Source organism: Buteo buteo, chromosome 3, assembly GCF_964188355.1.
Source record: "Buteo buteo chromosome 3, bButBut1.hap1.1, whole genome shotgun sequence".
Lineage (NCBI taxonomy): Eukaryota > Metazoa > Chordata > Aves > Accipitriformes > Accipitridae > Buteo > Buteo buteo.
Window position 1 is genome coordinate 44,196,679 of NC_134173.1, and position 20,682 is coordinate 44,217,360.

A 20,682-nucleotide genomic window follows, 5' to 3' on the forward strand; every position below is an offset into this window, starting at 1 on the left:
CAATCTCAGTTTGAGGATGCATTTCCCACAGGTTAATGATTGTGCAATGGTGGCTTTTCACAGCTCTGGTTATTGTCTGCTACCTGTACACTTCAAGTTGTACAATAGTGACAAAATTCACCTGAGATGTGAACTTTGACAGTGGCAGTGGCATCCAGTAGTTTCTTTTGTACAGAGCTAACATTACTTCAGTAGGATGTGGCAATTTTGTGATGAGCTCACTATAGTAAACAAACAACCAAAAAGATGGACAAGTTAAAAATACCCATATGTTGATGGGAAATGTTTCTTCCATAATAATTCCCTGGGTTTTAGTAGGTAATTTTAAATGAGGAACTTTAGCAGTCATTTAAAATATCATTCAGACGAAAATCGAATGTCATTTGTGTCACAGGGATACCCAGCTTTGGAAATCTTTGCTTCAGACTACTTTTGCCACTTACTTTCTTCTTGTGGATGGAATTTGAACATATTAAACCTCCTTCCAGTTGTCACCTGGCAATGTTATTGTAGTACCATCATTTTCAAATTATTTACTCTACTTAATGTTGATGTAATTTACATCTGAATATGGCCCCGAGTGCTGGTATTAGTTTGGGATAATTGTATTTTCAGATTTTAGTAAATACATATGCTAAGCTCATTACAGAGTGTGTTTGAACTATCCTGTCAAGTATTTTTCAGCTTTTGAAGCAGCAAAGTTGCAATTAAGTGCCAAAACAAGAGCTGTTTCTTACTGATGCTAACCCAGGTGTGAGAGCAACAGCACTGAACTTCAATAAGGTAAACCAATGAGCTTGGTGAAAGACTCAGGTTTCATCTGGTTTAGAGAGATGAAAACATGAAAGAACAGAAGAAATAATTTTTCAGCACAAAATTTGGTGTGACATAAATGATATTTATCTCTTTTTCAGCTTCTTAATACCCTTTTATTTTTTTTTTAATTACCCATTTAGAAACATTTTAGGATGAAATGACAAGGGGTATTTCCAGTTAATCTTAGTAAAAGGTTGGTGCTTCTCCTTAAGCCAGTTAATGCGTCATACAGCTTTCATTTGTCCAGCTGCTAATATAAATGATGATCTGTTGAAGTGCATCTCTCTTGGCAATTTATAAAGCTGGCAAGGATTTCTGGACAGTTGCATGCATTTACTTCATGAACAAGTACACCATTCTGTGTACCAGCACTCACTGCATTGCATTGAACAGTCCTGCAAATATAGTGACTTTCTGAGAGATTTAACTAACAAACCTTTTGTTGCAGGATCTAAGACTTGCAGTGATTGGGGCTTCTATTTTGTCAGGGATGATAAGTTTCTTCAAAAATTTTGAGGGAGAAATTAAGCTAATTTGAGAATGACCAAGGGAATGAAGGGCCTCCATCTTCTTTGCCCTGTACCATATCTAGACCTACTGTAAATATCTGGAATGAAACTATGGTCACCTTTAACAGACCTCCTTTGACTTCAACATATCCCAGACAACAACATTTACATATGGTCATCTCTGTTCTTAGAGCAAAATTCTGTTACCACTGATTACACTGAGATAGTAACCAATTTTGGGATAATGTCTTGTGAGTATGGCTGGGGGACAGCAGTAGTATTTCTTGTGGAAAATCTTTTAGAACTGCTAATTTACCCTGGCTGATTATCTGCTCCACAGGGTGGAGGTGGATGCAAGACCAGATCCTGCCTGATAAATATTGAGGCCTGTACCAGGAAGACACTATTTGTATGTGTGTTGGAGCACTGTGTTTTCACTCCCTCTTTTTAATCTTTCAGTTGATTGAAGACTATTCTGTGAAAAATGGACCTTTTTCATGTCTTGGAAGCTAAGATGTTACAGCATATATTGGAGTATTCTCTTTTGCTTGTACAGATTAAGATTTTCTCAATGGCGAACACTAAAACTGCAAAGAAAGAAAATGCAAAAACTTGTTTTTGCATTCTTACTACATAAGTTTTTGCACTGTTGCCAGCCCATCATGTTATGCACCTACACTGCAGCATTTTTATAACCTTACAGAATCATGCTGAAAAATCTAGAAATGCTTTTTTAAGTATGAACATAATTTCAAATGATGCTTTGGAATGGAAAATGTTGTAAGAAAAATACCCATAAAATCTCATTTTCTGTGTCACTATATTTATGGCACCACAATTCACTGATGGCACAGTGATTATAAACACAGCAGTTAGAGCTTAATCATTCCCATCAGCAGTGATTTCACTCATCCTCAGATGTCCTTAAAAGTATCATCTTTAAGCTGACACAGCACAATCTACCAGTGTTGTGCCTATTTGTTGAGAAATGAGGCCCTTGACTCTAAAATGGGCTGCTCAGCAACTTGTAACCCTAGAATTTAAAATAACTAAAGCAACCTGCATGGTGACCATATAACTCCTGGTATAATGCTTTTTCACTGCTAGAGAAAGTGCACAGGCATGAAAAAAGCAAAGTAAGATTAAGTAGAACATGAAATGGTAATTTAGCTAGTTGCATTTGTTCTTGTTAGTCAGAAATGAATCACTGACCCAGCGTCATTTTGGAGGATCAGATTTTCCTATAAAATTTGAAACTGGGTACTTGACTAAGTATAGTCATTAAAGATCACACTGAGCTCTGCAGAAGAGTGGAGGTATTTTCCTGGATGTTTTAGCTGTATTCTAACTTGGATCCTTATATTCACCCTTCTTATATTTCCTCTGCTGTTTGACAGGAAATGCTCTAGTTTTTAATCTATTGGCGTTTTTTGGGGGGGTTGGCTTTTTATTTCTGCTATGTTCTGCTGAAAGTATTTTGTGCTGACAGGGCCACACCTGGCTTTGGCAGAAAGAGATGAAAAATCAGTTCAAGATAATGGTGGTGGACTGTCAGGTTTGTATTTGAGTTTAGCAGTTTAATGAAAATAAGATGCTCATGTTCCTATTTGTATCTGAGGTTTGCACCTCCAAGTAACTGTTGACCAATTGCTGACTTTCTGGCAGATGTAGCTGCTATGATTTATACTGGTATCTGACTCAGGAGCTTTAGTCTCACTAATTTTCAGTGTGACTCAGGTGATATAGACACCTTTGATGCTCAGTTAACTGAAATTGCAAACAAAATCGCAGGCGAAATAATTTGTCTGAAGGGTTAAAATATTTGGAACACACCCATTGAGATGACTCTTTAAGACTGAATAAGATGCATTATCCCTGTTCCTCTGAAAACTTTCCTTCATTCCTGTTGACCAGAAATGTTTTGTACAATTAGGTAGGGTAAGGCAACATAGTTCAGTTTGTAATATGTCGTGTATTACTGAAAGTCGCTCTCAGTTGATGTAGAGTATGAAATTTGCTTAAATAAAGCCTCTGTCTTCTCTCTGGTGTATTGACACTGCCTATGATCCATCAATTTTGTTTATTTGGAAGAACTGGTAAAGTCAAGTTGTAAACCATTTTTAAGGTGATATTTTCTGATCTGGGGCTCTCTTTTCCAAAGACCTCTGTTGAAATACAGACTGCAGTTCTTCATATATGTTGGGATAGTCATCCTAACTTCAGTGTTCCTTCCCAGTCTCAAACATATCTTGAGCGTGAAAGTAGATGACAAGCCAATAACATTTGTTTTATATAGGTGCAAATTCAGCTACAATTTCAGCTAGTCTTGGAGCTGTGTTAGAACAGTTTGAGATTGTGAATGGTGCCCATGGCTTTAGCTTTCTCCATGAGTACAAGATGAGCAAGTGGTGTCTCTCAGCAGGTCACAGCATCACTGATTCTTTAACTTCCACATCAGCAATTCTCAGTTATTTTTTCTAGCATTCAGGAAATACCTGCTCTAATTTTTTTTCTTTCAGAAGAGAGAAGATGTGCTTTAAGACATAACAAGTGTATAAGAGTAAGTCATTAAAGGGTTATGACTGTTGCAATCAAGGAAATTCAAGGTGTAGCCCCAGGTACAAATGGAAGATGGTGTTAAATATGGATTAAACTACTTCAGTTATTTAATATGCCAACATAACTTTCAGCCTTCCTTAGGTAGCCTAGATGTGCCCTTCCATGTTTCTTTACATCACTGTGTTCTTTAACATACACAGTGTTGGCTATTAAAAGCCTAGGGTTTCGCAGTCAGTAGAAATATCTGATTTCGGGGGCCAAAAATGCCAACAGGAGGAGGCCTGAAAGAAGAGTGGCAGTTTTTCAGTGCTCAGAGAAACTATTCCTGTATATAGCTTGTAAAACACTTTATAATCTTCCTAGATTAGGGTCATTATGCAGTATAAAATAGTTATTAGCAAATTAATAAGAATAACACACACAGTAACCATGCAAACAGAGAGGCCAAATGAAAGCCCAGTGTAATCAGTGGATCTTAATTGATTTCATATGAGTTGTTTCTACCTCCACTTTCATTGAACTTAGTCATTTATGTGACTGCTTAAAATAATTTTGTGAAATCACTCTGGTTAGCACTATATCAAAATGTCTGATAAAACAATGGCTTTGTTTTACTAAATTAAAGGATTTTAACATCAGAATTGATTATATATTTTGAACTTGAACTTTGATCAAGAAAGGAATGTCATTTTCTTACCAAAAGATCAGCATTGTTGTATACAGCTGGGAAAAAACATTCAGAAGGGCATCAAAGAATAATATTGTGCTCTGTCTCTTGTTAATACAGAATGTGGAATTCCAATTTGCATTTGCATCACTTGGCAAACCCACTGTAAAAACAAACTCAACACCACCATTCCCCTTTTTTAAAATATTTTGTCTAGTTGTATTACCAGAGATCTTTGTCAGAGATGTTTGCTTGAGGTCAAAGAGGCCATTGTATTGCCTGTATTCATAAAAGTGTAAATAATCTAACAGGACATAGAAGATTGACATGAGTTGAAGGTGTCTCCTTTAGCCTTTGCCAGTTTTTTCCAAATTGAATGCAGATGTGTTTAGGGGAAAACTACTGATGACAGAAGTGATCTCAAAATGAAGCAGTAAAAGAGTTACCCTTCCAGTGACAATGTTTTTAGTTCAGGTGATATAAATAATTGAAATGTGCCTCTCCAAATATTTTAGCCCCAAGGAATAAGTGCTACAAAATTAATTGAAACAGATCAACAATAAAAAAACCACCTTTGCCCAAGTCCAAGATTTTAACTCAGGATCAAGCTTGATAAATACATTGCCACCATTTCTGTTCAGCAGTAGGAAATGCCTTTTACCCATCCTGTCTGCCTCATAAGGTACGGTTTCCACAGAATCCTTCCAGTCAGTGGTTCACTGACAACTAAAAAGTGCCATTTATCCTTCTTCCTTAATGCATGTTCATGTCAAGATACTGCAAACTTTCTGAGAGACAGTGAGTCAGACATGCCTTGCCTAAAAGGTAGCTAGTTCATTGCAGTTTTCTAAGAAGATCACAGGACTGAGCTTTATTTGTTCTATCAATTTCAATAAGAAACTTGGAAACAGATGTGACAGGTTCTTTAATATGAAAGGACTCTTAGTTCAAATGCAGCACTACACGTTGTTTGCTTTCTACATGGTGTACCTTCCCCCTCTTTGTTGAAAGTAAGTGCTTTTATATATTGTTTAAGAAAATATTTTGTGAACCACATTTGGTCCATGGGCTGTATGTTTCAGTTTATACAGAAACAAATGAAAAAAGTTGATTTACTCAGGATCTAAAGAGGTTGGGGTATCTGCACCAAAAGTGTCAACACTCAGGAACAAATTCATGTAAGGCAAAAATTCCAGAGGTAACCAATATCAAACATATGTCTGATGCTAAGGGCTTCCTCTCCATGTTGTTAGGCTTGGACTTGCTCAAAATGCTTATAACAGCATTTCTTAACAGAACACAAAATATAACCATAAGCAGGAATAGGACAATATGAGACTCATGTTTCTTCTGATGTAAATCTGATACCTTGCCAAATATTGTTATGTTTTTCACTTCATGGTGACTGTTGAACTATAGGGAAGCAGATGAAATGAAAGGGGAAAAGCATATAGAGCACAAGCTGCAGACAGTTATCCTTCACACATCTACTAAGGGGGATTCCTCATCCAAAAGGCCTGTGATTGTTTATCTTACCCTTACATGAGAATGACTGAAGCAGGGACAATTCACCTCAGAGGTGGACAAAAAATCAAAAACCTTTTGATTACTAATCCTTCCTTGGGAAGAGGAAGAGTGAAGAAAAATTACCCAATTTCTTCAGAGTGAAGAAAAATTACCCAATTTACATGAATCTGCTCTTTATCACAGGGTATAGAGTATTCTGTAAAAGATAAGCGTTCACATTTCTCACCACCTTTGTTGCATGCAGACCAGGCTAAACTGTAGTCACAGGAATCAAACAAAACCTGCAGAGTTGCTTTTGCCTCTGTAAAAAAGTCCTTTAGATGGCAACTTCACAGAATATAATTGTAGCTAGATAAGTAGTCTGTATTTTCTCACTGACAACTAGAAAATGGGAGTTGTGTTTTAAATTTAGAGTGGTTCAAATGAATGTTTTTTAATATCATTTGACTACTTTGCCTATGGACATTGTGAACAAATAATTTTATTCAGTCTAAAGCATAGCACTGAAAGCATAGCATAGCAGGCTCTTCAAAAGCTTTGGGAACCAAAACATGAAATCATGTTAGAAATTGGAGTAACTTGACCTAAGTACAAAGAGAGTTAACAAGTTCTTCCTAAAATGGGAAGCAGCCTTCTGTAGATAGAGGGTTCTTTCCCCTGGGTTCTAGTGTCATATATTATAGGGTTGAGATGAAGTTCAAAGTCAGGCAAAATCAATATCTTTGACCTTCTCTTAGCAAAACAAACACTAATGGTGAGTGTCAGTAAAAGCTCAATAGCAATGAATGTTTTTCTTAAAGGATAGAGTCAGGGACTCTGCTCTCCCTTCCTTTCTGAGGGAGCTTGTTCCACTGCTGGAAGACTGAACTTTAAGTCAGCTCAGAAATTGAAGGATGTCTATGTATTAGTGTGGTGAGAGCAGCTCCATGGGAAGGATTTGGATCTCATCAGTCTTGCAGTTACTGAACACAAAAGCCAAGTTCTTGCCTTATGACTGTACATCCTGAAGGAGGAGAATCTTCCAAGAAGCTATCATTCCACACTGATTCCCACTCTACCTTTTCTTTATCATGTGCTTAAACAAACATTTCTTCATTGTGGAAGTTCTTTCTGAGTTTGTACAAAAGTTTGACATTTTTGTAGAATTTCTTCTATGGCATCTGTCCTTTTGGCTTTTCACTTGCTACCTTTAATCAGTATTACTTGCCTGTAACCACACTTTTTGCTCCCTATCTTCTTGACTTTTTATTTATAAACCTTTCAAGTAGAACTTCTGAAACAATTCTAAGCCTTGCCTTTCTAAGATTTTGATTAACGTTTACAGTTAGTAAGTAAGAATTATCTTCCTCACAAATGACTAAATTTAACTGTGTTCCAGGATTTGGGATTTTTTTCAACTTTTTTTTTTTTTATTTCATATATAGTGGTGATCTGTGCCTGTGCATCTCACTTATAATGTATAAAGGCTTCATCAAAGGGTTGTTTTAATCTCAGGAGGTAACTATCTCTGCAATAATTCTTGACAGTTGCAGAAGAAATGACATTGGTTGCTGCTGCATTCCATTCTGTCCAGTACTGCAAATGCTGTCTTCATGTTTAGAGTATTTCTAATCTTATTTCTTTACAGCTTCAGTCTTGACTTTTCCAAAATAAAACCTCTGTCCAAAAGCAGGACACAGTTTAGGGCTATACTTGCTTCCATACTACATGCAGTCTTTACTGTTTCTTGAAAACAAAAGTTGTTTCCTGCTTCACTTTGCTTTTGTCATACAGTTTCTTCGAAGCTGTCACTTTTGACTTGATGATGGATATTCCTATGGGGTTATGCTTTACAAGTCCAGTCTAGAGTAGTATCATCTTGCTTTTCTTCCAAGAAATTGATTTGGCTTTGTTCTGCAATCATAGAATAACTCAGGTTGGAAGGAGTCTCAAAGTAGGGTCAGCTCTGAGCTCAGACCAGGTTGCTTAGCGATTTGCCCAGTTGGGTCCTAAAAGCCCCCAAGAACAGAGATTGTCCAAACTCCCTGGGCAACCTGTTCTGTTGTTGGATGGTTCACATGAAGGAAAAGCTTCTTAATATATTCTGACTGAACCTCTTGTTTCAATTTATATCCATTTTCTCTTGTTCTTCTGCTGTGCACCACTGTGAAGATACGGGCTCCATCTGCTCAGTTACCTCCTCATAGCTTCTGCCAGAGTGCTATCAGGTCTCCCCAAAGCCACCTCTCCTCCAGGCTGAGCAAGGCCTACTCTTAGCCTTTTCTCAGGGCAAATGCTCCAGCCCCTGATCATCTTGGTGGCTTTCTGCTGAAGTCACTCCATCTTATTGGTGTCTTTCTTGTATAGGGTAGGGTGTGTCTGGGAAAACTGGATGCACTACAGTATTCTAGATGCCGTCTAAAAACTGCCAGGTAAAAGTGAATAATTGCTTCTGCTAATACATCCCAGGAAGCTGTCAGCCTTTGATGCAAGGACACACTGCTGGCTCATATTCATTTCGTCTACCAAAGCCCCAGGTCCTTTTCCACAGAGCTTCTCCCTGCCAGCATCCCAGTAGGCCCAACTTGTGTCAAGGGTTTCTTCCCAGCTGAAGGATTTGGCATTTGTCCTTGCTGAGTTCCTGCTGGCCCAGCCTGTCTATCATTTTTCTAACCTTTTTTACCTTCTCCACTTCCAATCAGTTAAATGTAGTAGGGCTTCCCCTCCTTCTGTGCAGCTGGGGTTTAGCCTCTCATCTCTGCCGGGTCTCTCTCATCTACCCAGACGCTGTGTAGTCTGTTCTTTGTCCCACATACCCTTAACGCGGTGACCTGACTCTTCAAGCAGTGCATAGCTCCTGGAAGTGAGGACACAGTCTCCCACCACGTCAGTCTCTAGGCTAGGACATGGATGGCCACATTCTCCCTCCAGAGCTCTGCCTGGGTCAAGGTCTCTGATGTGCCACAGGTAGCTACTCCCGACAGGGCTGGGGACAGTGCCCTGTGGTTACCAGTGCCACATTATCTCCAGTTATCAGCCTCTCTCCACTCACCCAGCTGCACAAATTGCTGTTCTTGGAGTTAGGGCCTGACAGTTATATGGGTCTTTTCCTAGTGCTAACTGAATGGCTGCTTGAGACTCCCAAATCAGGAGTCAGCTGAATATAAAAGATGTATGCACCTTTTGGCCATAAATAGCTGACAGAAGTATTTTGAAACTGCTAGATCTGGTAGAAGAAAAAGTGTGGAATAGCTACCCTTTCCCAGCAGTATCAGTGACTCCAACATTCCTAGAAGACTTCCTAGAAGTCCCCAAAGGTATTAGAAGAAGGTCTCAGAAGATCTAGAAGAAGGGTCTGAAAACTACTCTGCAAACTATTGTGTCTGCTAGCTTCAGTTTGGCATATTTTAGTAGTTACCATTTATGCTAGTCGCATTCTCCTAGCAATCTCATTCTCCATTTTGGGTCTCTGATTCTTATTACAATTTAGTCTTGAATGAGGGATTCCATAAAACCTCAAAATTACACGTTTAACTCAAGTCTCAAATCTGTTGTAAATGTTTGAAAAGTTTCATTCTCTCTTTGAGTTTTCACAGGAAATGGATATCTTTCAAAAGGCCCTTTCTCTCTAAAAGTTCTGTTTTCCTAAAATATCTGTAGTACAGTCTGATAACTGCCTTATGCCATTTCATTTTTCTGGAATAATAAATGCTTCTCATACCTTTGGCCCAACAGTGTGTGTGTGTATGTATATACATATATATAAACCCCCCTTCTGCTTACCTTTTTTTTTATTTTTAAGTTGATTTATTCATCCTTATGAAGAGATGAAATCCATACTCAACTTTTCTGCTGCATTTCTGAGGAACTTTACTGTATTTAAATGTTTAGCTTACTAGATATTAGGCATTTAATAACTCACCACTTCGTCTTTCATGTTTGGAGATACTGTTTCTTCCTCCATTTCCTTAGATGATGGTCTGTGGGAAACTTGTGTCACAGTCTCTGACAATATAATGCTGAGCAAGTTAGCAACATAAAAATAAAAATGTTGTGAAGGTGAGAAAGAGAGAGATCTAAGTAGACCTCTATCACAAGAAAAAAATGGTTAAAAATCGCAATACTCAGACAATACTATATTCCACTCTAGGCCTCAAAAGTTTATCTGTTTAGTGCAAATAGGTGAGATAGATAGAAAAAAGATGGAAGGGCATTTAGAGACACAGATCTAGACTCTCACCTGAAGCTGCAAGCAGTAAACTGCATTGCCCAGAGTCACAAAGAAGGTCAGCAACTGATCCAAAAATTGATGTTACATTTTCACCTTCCATACAGTGAACTGGTCACCAAATCATATTGCCTTCTAAATTAAATATTTAGAAACTTTTTCAGGTTTAAATATAATTTCCTTAAGCAAAGTTCATTTGGGCATATTCAGGTCAAACACCACTTGGAAGGTTCTTTTGCTCACAAAAGTTGCATATGAAGGAAGATGAATCCTCTAAAGGTCAGGAAAAATACTGCAGAATATGCACACCCATTGTTCAAAACTGGTGCCAAGTTGCTACGTACATTTCCATTAAAAAAAGAAATATTGAAACTGTTGAAAATGACATAATGCTAGAATTAGAACCTGGTTTGCAGTTGACAGATGTTGAACACCCACCCAAATATTATTGTTTTTCAGTTCAGTACTCTTCAAAGTTCTAAAAAGGATGCTTCAATCCAGCAGAAATGAAACGTGAACTTCTGCCCTTGGAATGAGAAATGTTACCTTTTTTAGTATTGGTATATACTGGATTTTTCAACTCCATTTTCAATTACAAAGATGCTTAAAGTGCCATATAAAGGCATTGCAATATCAAGGAGCTATGAGAGAACACAAAGAAATGCTTAGATATGGTCATGATGAGCCCACAAGACAAGTGCTGCAGACACTATACCGATGGCCAGGGAGATTTTGTTTTATAATTTATCTATCCAAAGAAGTTAAGCACTGATGCATTCATCTGTTTTCATTATGCTGGATGTGATAAGATTTCTAAAAGAATACCATAGCTATGCCCAGAGTAGTGAAATGTGACACAATAACCAAAAGAAAGTCTGGAAAATGTATGCTTAATGTGACAAGTACACTTAGCCTAGTAAATTCTTAACCCTTCTGCTTCTCTTCTCTGTGGCCAGTGTTTTCTGCTGATGTATTAGTGAGAAGAATACTGATTTTATCAGTGCTTCGAAGTGTGCTAATTACCTCATTTCTAAGAAATGTTATATTATGCCTGGCACAGCTCTTTAGCATCCACTCTACTCAGCAGTATTTTCTTGGCAAAGCAGAGTTCTTGCTACATGTAATTAGCATTTCCTCCCATTATAAATAATTGTTCCTCATTTTCTACTAATTCTTTTCTAGGCTGTTGATGTATTTCCAGTAACAATAGACAAACCTGAGCAAATTGTTTCATGAGCCTTCCATATGCCAATTTTGTTACTGTTGCTACTCAATCCCATGCCATTGGCACCACAGTATATTAAGAATATTAATGCTTGTGCTTGATGGAAGTTATATTTTAAACTTGTTTGGAAATTCAGGAAAAATATTTAGTACTGAGGATATGGTTGTCCATATTGTACTTGTTCTATCTTCTTTTTTTAAAGCTTTGATTTCTGGGTGGAATTTGAATCTAGTATATGTTGACATGTTGGATAGGATTCAGTTCAAGACGAAGACATGAATAGTAGTGTCTATATATAAGCTGAGTGCTTAAGCCCCCAGTGTAGTCAACAAATATATGATCAATACAGTCAATGATGTTGAAAAAGTTATTCAAGCAACCTGCCATGGTGGGTGTCTGATGCAACATGAGATGTCCTCGTCTGGTCACCTGCTATACTTCGAAAAGGCACAGATCTTCTGAAGTCCCATGCCATACCTGTGAAGCAGACATCTCAAATGTCTGGGCATCTTAAGTGAAACTAGAAGTCTATGTCTGGGCAACAGAAAATCTATCTCGGTAAACTGAAATAGTTTCTAGGCACCACTGTTCCTCAGCTGCCATTATTTTTTCAGGAGCTGAGATAGCTCTTTGGACACTTAATAGTTGGTTGTTAAAATCTTAAACTGAAAACTACCACTGTAGACTTGATTGGCTTGTGATCTCAGACTTCATCTATGACACTGCTGTAGTTGATGACATTTCTGTCACCATACTGCCAGACGGAGGTAGGTATTGCCAAAGCATTCTGGAATGAATAATTTTTTTCCTATTCTCAATTCACTCTGTGCTAAAAAAGCCATCCTTTTTTTTTTTTTTTTCCCCTTCCTTGAGATACAGTAGGAAATTCATCTTCTTTCCCAGGATGATCCAGAAGTAGACATAGATCTGTAGTCTAGGACCTGGCGGAGCTCAGGTCAAGGTACTGCTCTCTACGTGATTCTTGAGTAACTACAGGTATGCTACTTAGCTTCTCAATGCTTCATTGTGTCTGTATGATGGCTAACAGTATGATGAAGTATCAAAAATACAAGGGAGAAATTTGAATGTGTGAGACTTTGTTCTTTATTACACCTGGAGATACAGAACAGGAAAAAATATGCACTTTGGGTTTTAATTTTATGAATTAATTGTCTGGCATTAAAGTTATAATATCAAAAGTATCTGGAATCCCAGGCAGGTATTTCTAAGGCACTTAGTAGTAAAATAAATTATGCTAAATGTTTCAAGCTTAACATCTTAGCAACCAGCATAAAATTAATTTGGTATGAATACACTTTTCTTAAATGATGACAATTCAGCTTCTATACAGTCATAATTCATTTACTAAAATAAATGTCAGTCAAAATGATAAAGTTCATGCTACTTTGTTGAGTAATGGATGATTAGAAGATCAGAATTTATATTCTTAATCCAAGGAATACACTGCAGAAGAACCGTGATTGTTGCGAGTCATCACTTTTATTGTGCAATGAAGATAAAGATGGTGTATTTCATAAACTTATATCCTGTTCTCTTTGACTCACGCCTCTGTGCAGCCTATCTCCCAGATAAAATCTAGATCTTATGCTAATATATTGTATTGCCCACACAAACCCAGGGTACCGTTTCTGCTTTCTTCCTATGTGTGAACACTGTTTCTGTAAAAAAGTAGCTATCTTCTAGTCAAACCTTAAAATCGAGTCCATTTCCTAGAATTGAGAGACTCTTTCAAAAGATTAACAGAATTATTTTTCTTTCTTAGTTTCTTTGACATTCTTTCTTGTTCTTGATTGTCTAACTTTCTTCATTTGCCGACATTAAGTACAAGAATTATTGCCCTTTTTTTTTTCCAGGCTGTTCAGTAACCGTGTTGTGGCCACCTTGGCTGGTGCATTCTGTTCTTAATTAGGTTTACAGATATTTTGACTCATTCCACCATCTCACTAATGTCTCTCTCTGGCCTGTAATAGCCTTTTGTCACTGGTCTGTCCTCTCTTTGTCTTTTCCGAGTGGGCTGAAGAGTTGGGAAATAGTTCTTTTTGTGTATGTTGCAGATGGTTCCATCCACTTCTCATTTTTCTCCTTATAAGCTTGCAGACACCTTTGATGCTTCTTTTCTACATTCTTCCTCATTTTATCCATTTGTCTCCTTGGCGTGGACCTTCATGAGGACTTTAGTGTGGCTTCATTGGTCTTGCTTGCTAATTTTCACTGCATGTCAGGTCATTGACTCAGTTATTTCAGAAGAAAATGGAATGCACACATGCATGTGATTTTCTACAGTACCTTAGTCATCAAGCTTGAGAGTTACTATTGCTCTTTCAGTATTTGCCACTGCTTCTTATTTGAGAACTTACCAAAGTTACTTACAAGAGGCTTGGGTCAAGCCGCACACTCTAAGGCCTTTCATGTTCACAGTATACTTTTTGCAATTGTGCTGTTAGTATTACTCATAACGTTTTTTTCTACATTTAGATGAGTAGTTACACTGACTGCCTGCTAGACATGGAAATAAATAATTAGGCAATAACCACAAGCAATGGAAATAAAAGAAATCTCATAAGGTGGCCTGTTCTTAGGGAAGTACAGCTCAATTTTACAGCTGTGAATGTTATGGCTATTTTACAGCATTTGCTTGTATATCCTAGCTGTTCTGTGTAGAGCCCTATGTCATAACAGCCCCCAAGTACTGCCACAGGGTGAGTATGAAGAAATAATTACAGCAATCTAAAATGTGACTAACTAGTAAAATCTACCCTCTGAACTTCCCGAGATGTTAAGGTGGTGCCTTCCCTTTGATAATTTATTGCAGCTCAGATGAAATCAAAGGACCTGCGGCAATTCAAAGGAGCTGAGCATTCTTCCTGTTGTATTCAAACAATGGGAGGACAGTTCTTGACATTAACATAAGCAAATATGCACTTTATTTCAGAAGAAAGAAAAATGGATGAGACGAATCATCCAAAACCCAGTCCTGCAATGACAAAACGAAGTTTCTTGTATAATCATGTAAAGGAATACCTGCAGCTGCATTTAAGCAGCAGTTTTGGACAGGCTGGGTATACATCTAGTAATATAACCAGTGATGATACTTTATACTTACTTAACACCTTTCATCGCAAAGTACATTATCAAACACTAGTTATTTGAGCCTTACAACATGTCTGTAGAAGACTATTATACCATTGTAGAGATTGCACACAGAGATTAAATGGCTTGGGTTAGGCCACACAGCGAGTGAGTAGCAGAGCCAAAAGGAGAGCGTGAGCGTTGGCTTCCAGCCCCGTGCTCTAACTACTGGACTTTGCTTCCTTAATACTTAATTCCCCTATTGCTTCTTTACTAGAGCTACTGAAACTTTTGAACACTCGGTAAGTTTTGGTGTAATATCAAACCAGTTGTGTTTCTCTCTCCCAGCTCCTTTATGATGTCGCAAAATCGTGTAATTGCGTTTTTAAGGGTCTGATTTTACGGGTTGCCCCAGGTCGCCGGGCCCTGGCGGGGGATCAGCCTGACATTGTGCTGCTCCCATCCCCTGTCCCCAGCACACAATCGCTGGCTGCCGCTGCTGCCCTCCGCTAGCTTTCGTCACGGCCTCAGCGTAATGCCCTTAGCTCTGCTGCGTGAGTGGCTGGACCGTTCTGCTCTTAAATAACTCCAGCTATATGCCGGCTAATGTGAACCAGATGTCTCCCAGGCACTGGCGAGAGCTTTCGGTCCTGCCGCTCCCGCAGTTTCTCACGGGCAGACGTTCAGGTAACTGATACTGCCTCGCCACAACCTGCCTCCAGTTTTCTCCCGTGTGCCTGTGCCTGCGAGGGCGAGCGGCCGCGGGTGGAGGACGGAGGGGGGAGCGCAGCGGACGGCGGAGCGGTGCGCAGGCGGGAGCGGCAGCCCGGGCACCCGCCGTGCTCCGCCATGAGCCGAGCCGAGCCGAGCCGAGCCGAGCCGAGCCGAGCCGAGCCGAGCCGAGCCGAGCCGAGCCTGCCCGCCCGCTGCCCGCCGCGCCTCGGGGGACAGACAGCCTCCCCCCAGCCACGCAGTCCCCCGGGACGGGACGGCACGGCACGGCGTGGGACGGGACGGGACGGGACGGCGTTGCATCGGTTCCGTGTCCTCTGAGTGGGGCAAGAGCGGTTTGAGAACTCTCCGCGCTTCATGCTGCCCCTCGGGCGCTCGAAGAGCTGCGTAAAACAAAGTTGGTTTGCTAAGCCAGCGTGATGCTCGTGAAGTGAGGAGAGGAAAAAAAAAAAACAAAACCAAAAAAAAACCCCAAAACCCAACCCCAAAACCCAAACCAACCACGGAGAAAAAAAAGGTAGGAAGCACCGGAAAAAAAAAGAAAAAAAAAGAAAAAAAAAAAGTGAGTCTTGCATGTTGCCTCTTTGTACTATAGAAACGGGGGGTGTGACTGAATATCCAAGCCACCTACGCTCCGGGGATGCCACCCAATCGCTGCCTGTGTGCTTTGCAGAACTCCTCCCCTCTCGTTTTGGCTAAGCGGAGACCTTTAGAGAAACTGCCTGTTCTGGCTCATACAGACTGTAACATATAAAAGCTGTTAGCAGCTCCTGTGGCCAGAAGCTCCAAAACCACCAGAGTTTTGTTCTTTGGGGGTTTGTAATAAGAGACACTCCTTCACAAAGGTTCCTGTCATCATATAGGAGAGTGCTATATATACTGGGAGAACAATAGACTGTATTTTTTTTTTTTTGTATTATCCAGAGGTAAGCCGTTCAACTCAGTAAGTTTGCTTTGCATGCAGTTTTATCAATGCTCATCACATTTTGCTGAAGTTAAGACTTGAATGCTATTTCTAAGATGTCCTGCTTTCATGCTTTATATGTTTTCTTTTGCCTACTAGTTTCTCTGTGCCACATTGTGTCAAAACAAACCATGCATGTGGGATGCATAGCCTAGAATGTATTTTTCATTTTCAGTGGAAAACATTCTGTGAGGTTTCTTGCAATCTCCCCATTAAAAGATTTACAGTGTGGTTTATGGACTGATCTGGTGTGATAGCACTGTCACTATTTCAGGAATACTACTAGTTCTGATCATGTAATTCATGGTATAATGATACTTCATTTGGTGTGTTTGCAGTAAGAACATATCACTTATGGTGATTATATGGTTATTGAAAATTGCTCACTAACGTGTGTTCTGACTGGATTGTTTTTATGGGTGGGCTGACAGGCAGAATCATTTTTCTGATCACAGCCTGCCAGTTCACTTTGTCTTGCTACCCAGATGTACAGAATCACATCTTTGACATCTTCTCTTCTACAGATCTGTTTTCTACTGTCCTGACTTAAAGCAGAGTACCTCTGTGGCCTATCTTTCTCCTTTGGCCCCAAAATGACAGTAATCGCTGCAATCAGTTGTGCTTTCTTATTTTCCATTCTCTGTGAAACAAGTGCATTAGTGTTACCCAACTCCACTGACCTACTCCTGTCAGACAATAACTTCACTGACATTGAGACAGCTTTGGCAGCTCATCTGGACTCTGCAAAAATTCCCAAAGCCAGGCGGAAGCGCTACATTTCACAAAATGACATGATTGCCATTCTTGATTATCATAATCAAGTCAGAGGCAAAGTCTTCCCACCTGCTTCCAACATGGAATATATGGTAAGTGAACTTTGTTTATTTCAGGGTAAAACAAACTGTAAGTCAGTGATTTCATTTTCTTAAACAAATTGTGAGGGTTTAGTTAAGTGGATGAATGATTTTTAACTATTACTGCTTAGTAAAATGTTCTTTCCTTGCATTTTTTAAATTGCATTAACTTAAGCAAGCAAAAGCTAAATACTGAACTGTGAACCTCTTACTCACCCTATTGAATTTCCATTGCCATGAGTAGTCCCAATGAAGCTTCTGGGAACCAAGTAAATGAAGTTGTGAGTTAACTGCTTGTTGGCCTGAAGAATAGTAAGTGATCGCAACATGTGATTGCATGTGTTTAAAGTGCCAATCATTAGTAGCCCCATTGCTTTTTTGGAGTTTACTGGAAGTCATTGCCCTGATGTATGCAAAAAGATAGCCAATGACCATTTCTAATTTCTTTCACACATAATACTTTTGGAGACAATATGGTAAAACTGTATTTGCAAAGTAGTTCATCTGATGCACTGTTTGTCTCATGCTCATGCGCATACTTACCATATATTGTTTGTGTGCACCTAATACTTTTATTTTTCCACCAAATACAATGCTGCATTTAAGTGTTTCTCTAGCATGTAGGATTTCAGTGTGCTCAAAATGTTCCTTTTGTGGCAGGCACCTTTTCCGCTTATTGGCAAATACTTATTACGTGAATTATCTGTTCCTGCAGGTATGATAGAAGTTATTCATTCATGGTGATTTCATACTTGGCATTACTAGCTAAAGCAGCGTGTTTGCTATTTTGTGTTCCAACTTTGAATGCATGCATACTGTGGAGCTCTAATGTTAAACATAGGTTGGCCAAGCAAAAATTTTTTTACCTTCTAAGTAAGGTATTCACACTGTTTTGAAAGCACAGACAAGTTGTGTCAGCACCATAATATCTGCTTAAAGTCACAGAGTTTCTCATATGACAACAGACAGTTAACAGCTTTGAGAAACAGGACACCATCAGTTTGACATAAAATGAGGATAATAGTAATAACGACTCCTCCTTTTTAGCAACTAATGACTAACAATTTGGACATCTTTCTATCACAGCTGTTACCTAAATCTGGATTTGAGCATATAATCTGTTTACCACATCCCAGCAGCACCTCAAAATGCTGAGTGCACTCAAAACGTTGCAGGATAAAGGCCTGTTGCCATACCATAGGCTGAGTTTGAAGTTTGGTTAAGTAGAAAGGTCAGAGACAGAAAAAACAGAGAGGTCAGAAGTCAAGCTCAGTCATCATATTCATTGCTGTGCTCTCCACTGACGTTTCCTTTGATTCTGCATAAATAAACTTTGTTGTAATGTCTGAGGGAATGGCAGCCTACCATGCCCTTCCTTGGCTTGTGTGTTTTAGAAATGTGCTCCTGCAGTTTGCTTAAGTGAAGCCAGCACCCTGTCATATTCCCAAGAGTTTTGTAAGTGCAGTGTTCTTAGCCTGTTCAGTAAAAAAACTTCAAAAGAGAAAGCAAGCTTCCTTGATTAAATCACTTTTAATGCACTCATATGCAAAAACTGCCAAGATTTTACTTGTATTGGTTGGGTGTTCTGCTCCAGCTTTGCTCTGCAATAGTACTGTGCAAGGTTTGATACAAAATCAAGACTGAAGCCGGGCTCTTTACAGCTTATATGGTATTCTTTTCCTTGCCCATCTTCCTATTGATTTTAACAGTACCAACCAGCCATAGGATGTACCTGTGTCCCCGTCAGCATCAGCCCCATCAGAAGTCTCAAGGGCAAGGTCTAAGGCTGTCTTTCACATTTGGTTTCCCAGTCTCAAAGTACTTTGTGACTTCATGCTGCAGAATTCAGAACAGCACCTCAGGCTACATACGTAATGATCCAGAGTGCAACTTGAACTTGGATCCCCAAGTGGCAGCGAGCCCCTGTGCCACCAATTCTCTTTCAGAATTTAGTCAGTCTGTGTGTGTCCCACGTAACTTTACAGAGAAAAAAAAACCCAGTGAGCAACATCACACATCACTTGCTCTGCTGTCTGGTTTGTAGCCATAGCATCATCTATTTATCAACTTCCAACAAATTTATCATCATCAACTTTTTATCTCTGTGGCTACAGAAAGGCTTTGGTAGGAAGGTCTTGAAGATGGCATGGTGGTGTAAGCCATAACAAGACTGAGGACCCCTGTATCAGTAATGGCCATTTGAACTTGCTTAGTCCATTCGCTGGTGTCTGTATAATTTCAGTGTATGGCACAGCATCTGTTTTGTCTTATGGGGACATAAGATTGCCGCTGTTATGTATAAAAGATGTTGTGTCAGTCAATACTCATTTTCATAAATAAGATAGCAAAAAATACTCAATGTCATAAATAAGATAGCAAACATATTTGTTATTACCAGCAGACAATGTACACTGTGCTGAAAGAATGTTACAGAGTGTGTGTTCCGTGCCTGAACACTGTGGAAAAGTGCAGTGGTAGTGATGAAAGTGGCCTTTCCCATCTCCCCTAAGAATGACCAAAAAGGAAACATGTTAGAGAGCTGGAATCTCAGATGCAGTAGACTGTGGAAATCTCTTGTAAGTGTGTTGAAGTAGAGAAGGACTAAGCAGTTTGGAAGCACAAGAAGAAGATGTTTTCTCATCTTTTCTCTGTCCACAGTCACATTAAATTGTGTTTTGTTCTTTTTTCCTAATTCTGTTAGGAGCTCTGTTCTTCTCATAAATTGCTGTATCGCATTCTCACTTCTGTACAGTTCCATTTGCTTTTTCTTCTCCACTGGTACTAACTCAGGGTTTAGCTGTGCAGGTTGGTTCTTGTGATTCCAATTCTTCACAGCCAACCTTTTTGGGGGCTTTTTTCCCTGACACCTTCCATTCCTTCCCCTGATGCAGTCTGGTTCTTACACATTCCATGTGTTATAGATACTTCGAACTCCTTCAGCATTCTTCTGTCTGCCCCTACTGTCTGGCCAGTTTGTATGCTGTAGGACTTTGGATGAGAGGTCTTGAAGAATGGCTTTGAATGCACACATGTTAGGCAGGGGAGGTTCAGATGAACACTGCAGTGGCAGAGCTGGGGGAGTGTTTTAATTCTCTTTGGGAGAGGTGGATCTGAGTGCTGCTCCAGCCTGTTGTATGCAGTCCCCAGTGAAAGTGGACAGCTGGGAAGTCAAAAGCAATGATGGGAAGCATTGTTCTATTATCAGTCCCTAGTGAAAGAAACTGGTGTGTCTTAGGCCACTTAGACTTCAGGAAATCTTTCCCTTGGGACATTAGCACCCTATGTGTAAGATTTTAAAGTAGTCCTCCTTTTGGTTCTGGTTCTGGTATTGCTGATGCCTTCAACTGGAAGTTTTTCTGCAAGTACAAATCTAGAGTCGGTGCCTATGTGAAGGAAAGTGAAAGACAAAGGAAACAAGAACTTTCAGGCCTATAATGTAGAATTAATGACCTTTTAATTTGGGTCTTCTTATGACATCCTTCAGTTTTCCTCATCCTGTCATTCTGCAGTCTTTGCTTGTGCTCTAAAAGCT

General features: G+C 39.4%; 1 protein-coding gene across 1 annotated transcript in view; it reads left to right on the plus strand.

The window, feature by feature from the left end:
- The first annotated feature begins 16,043 nt into the window (after nt 1–16,043).
- The window catches only part of PI15 (peptidase inhibitor 15), a 28,799-nt gene continuing 24,160 nt past the window's right edge, over nt 16,044–20,682 (plus strand). Inside the window, exons 1-2 of the mRNA XM_075023465.1 lie at nt 16,044–16,258; nt 16,821–17,162. Coding sequence (XP_074879566.1) covers nt 16,890–17,162 — 273 coding nt within the window. The 5' untranslated portion in view covers nt 16,044–16,258; nt 16,821–16,889. The remainder of the gene's footprint in view (nt 16,259–16,820; nt 17,163–20,682) is intronic.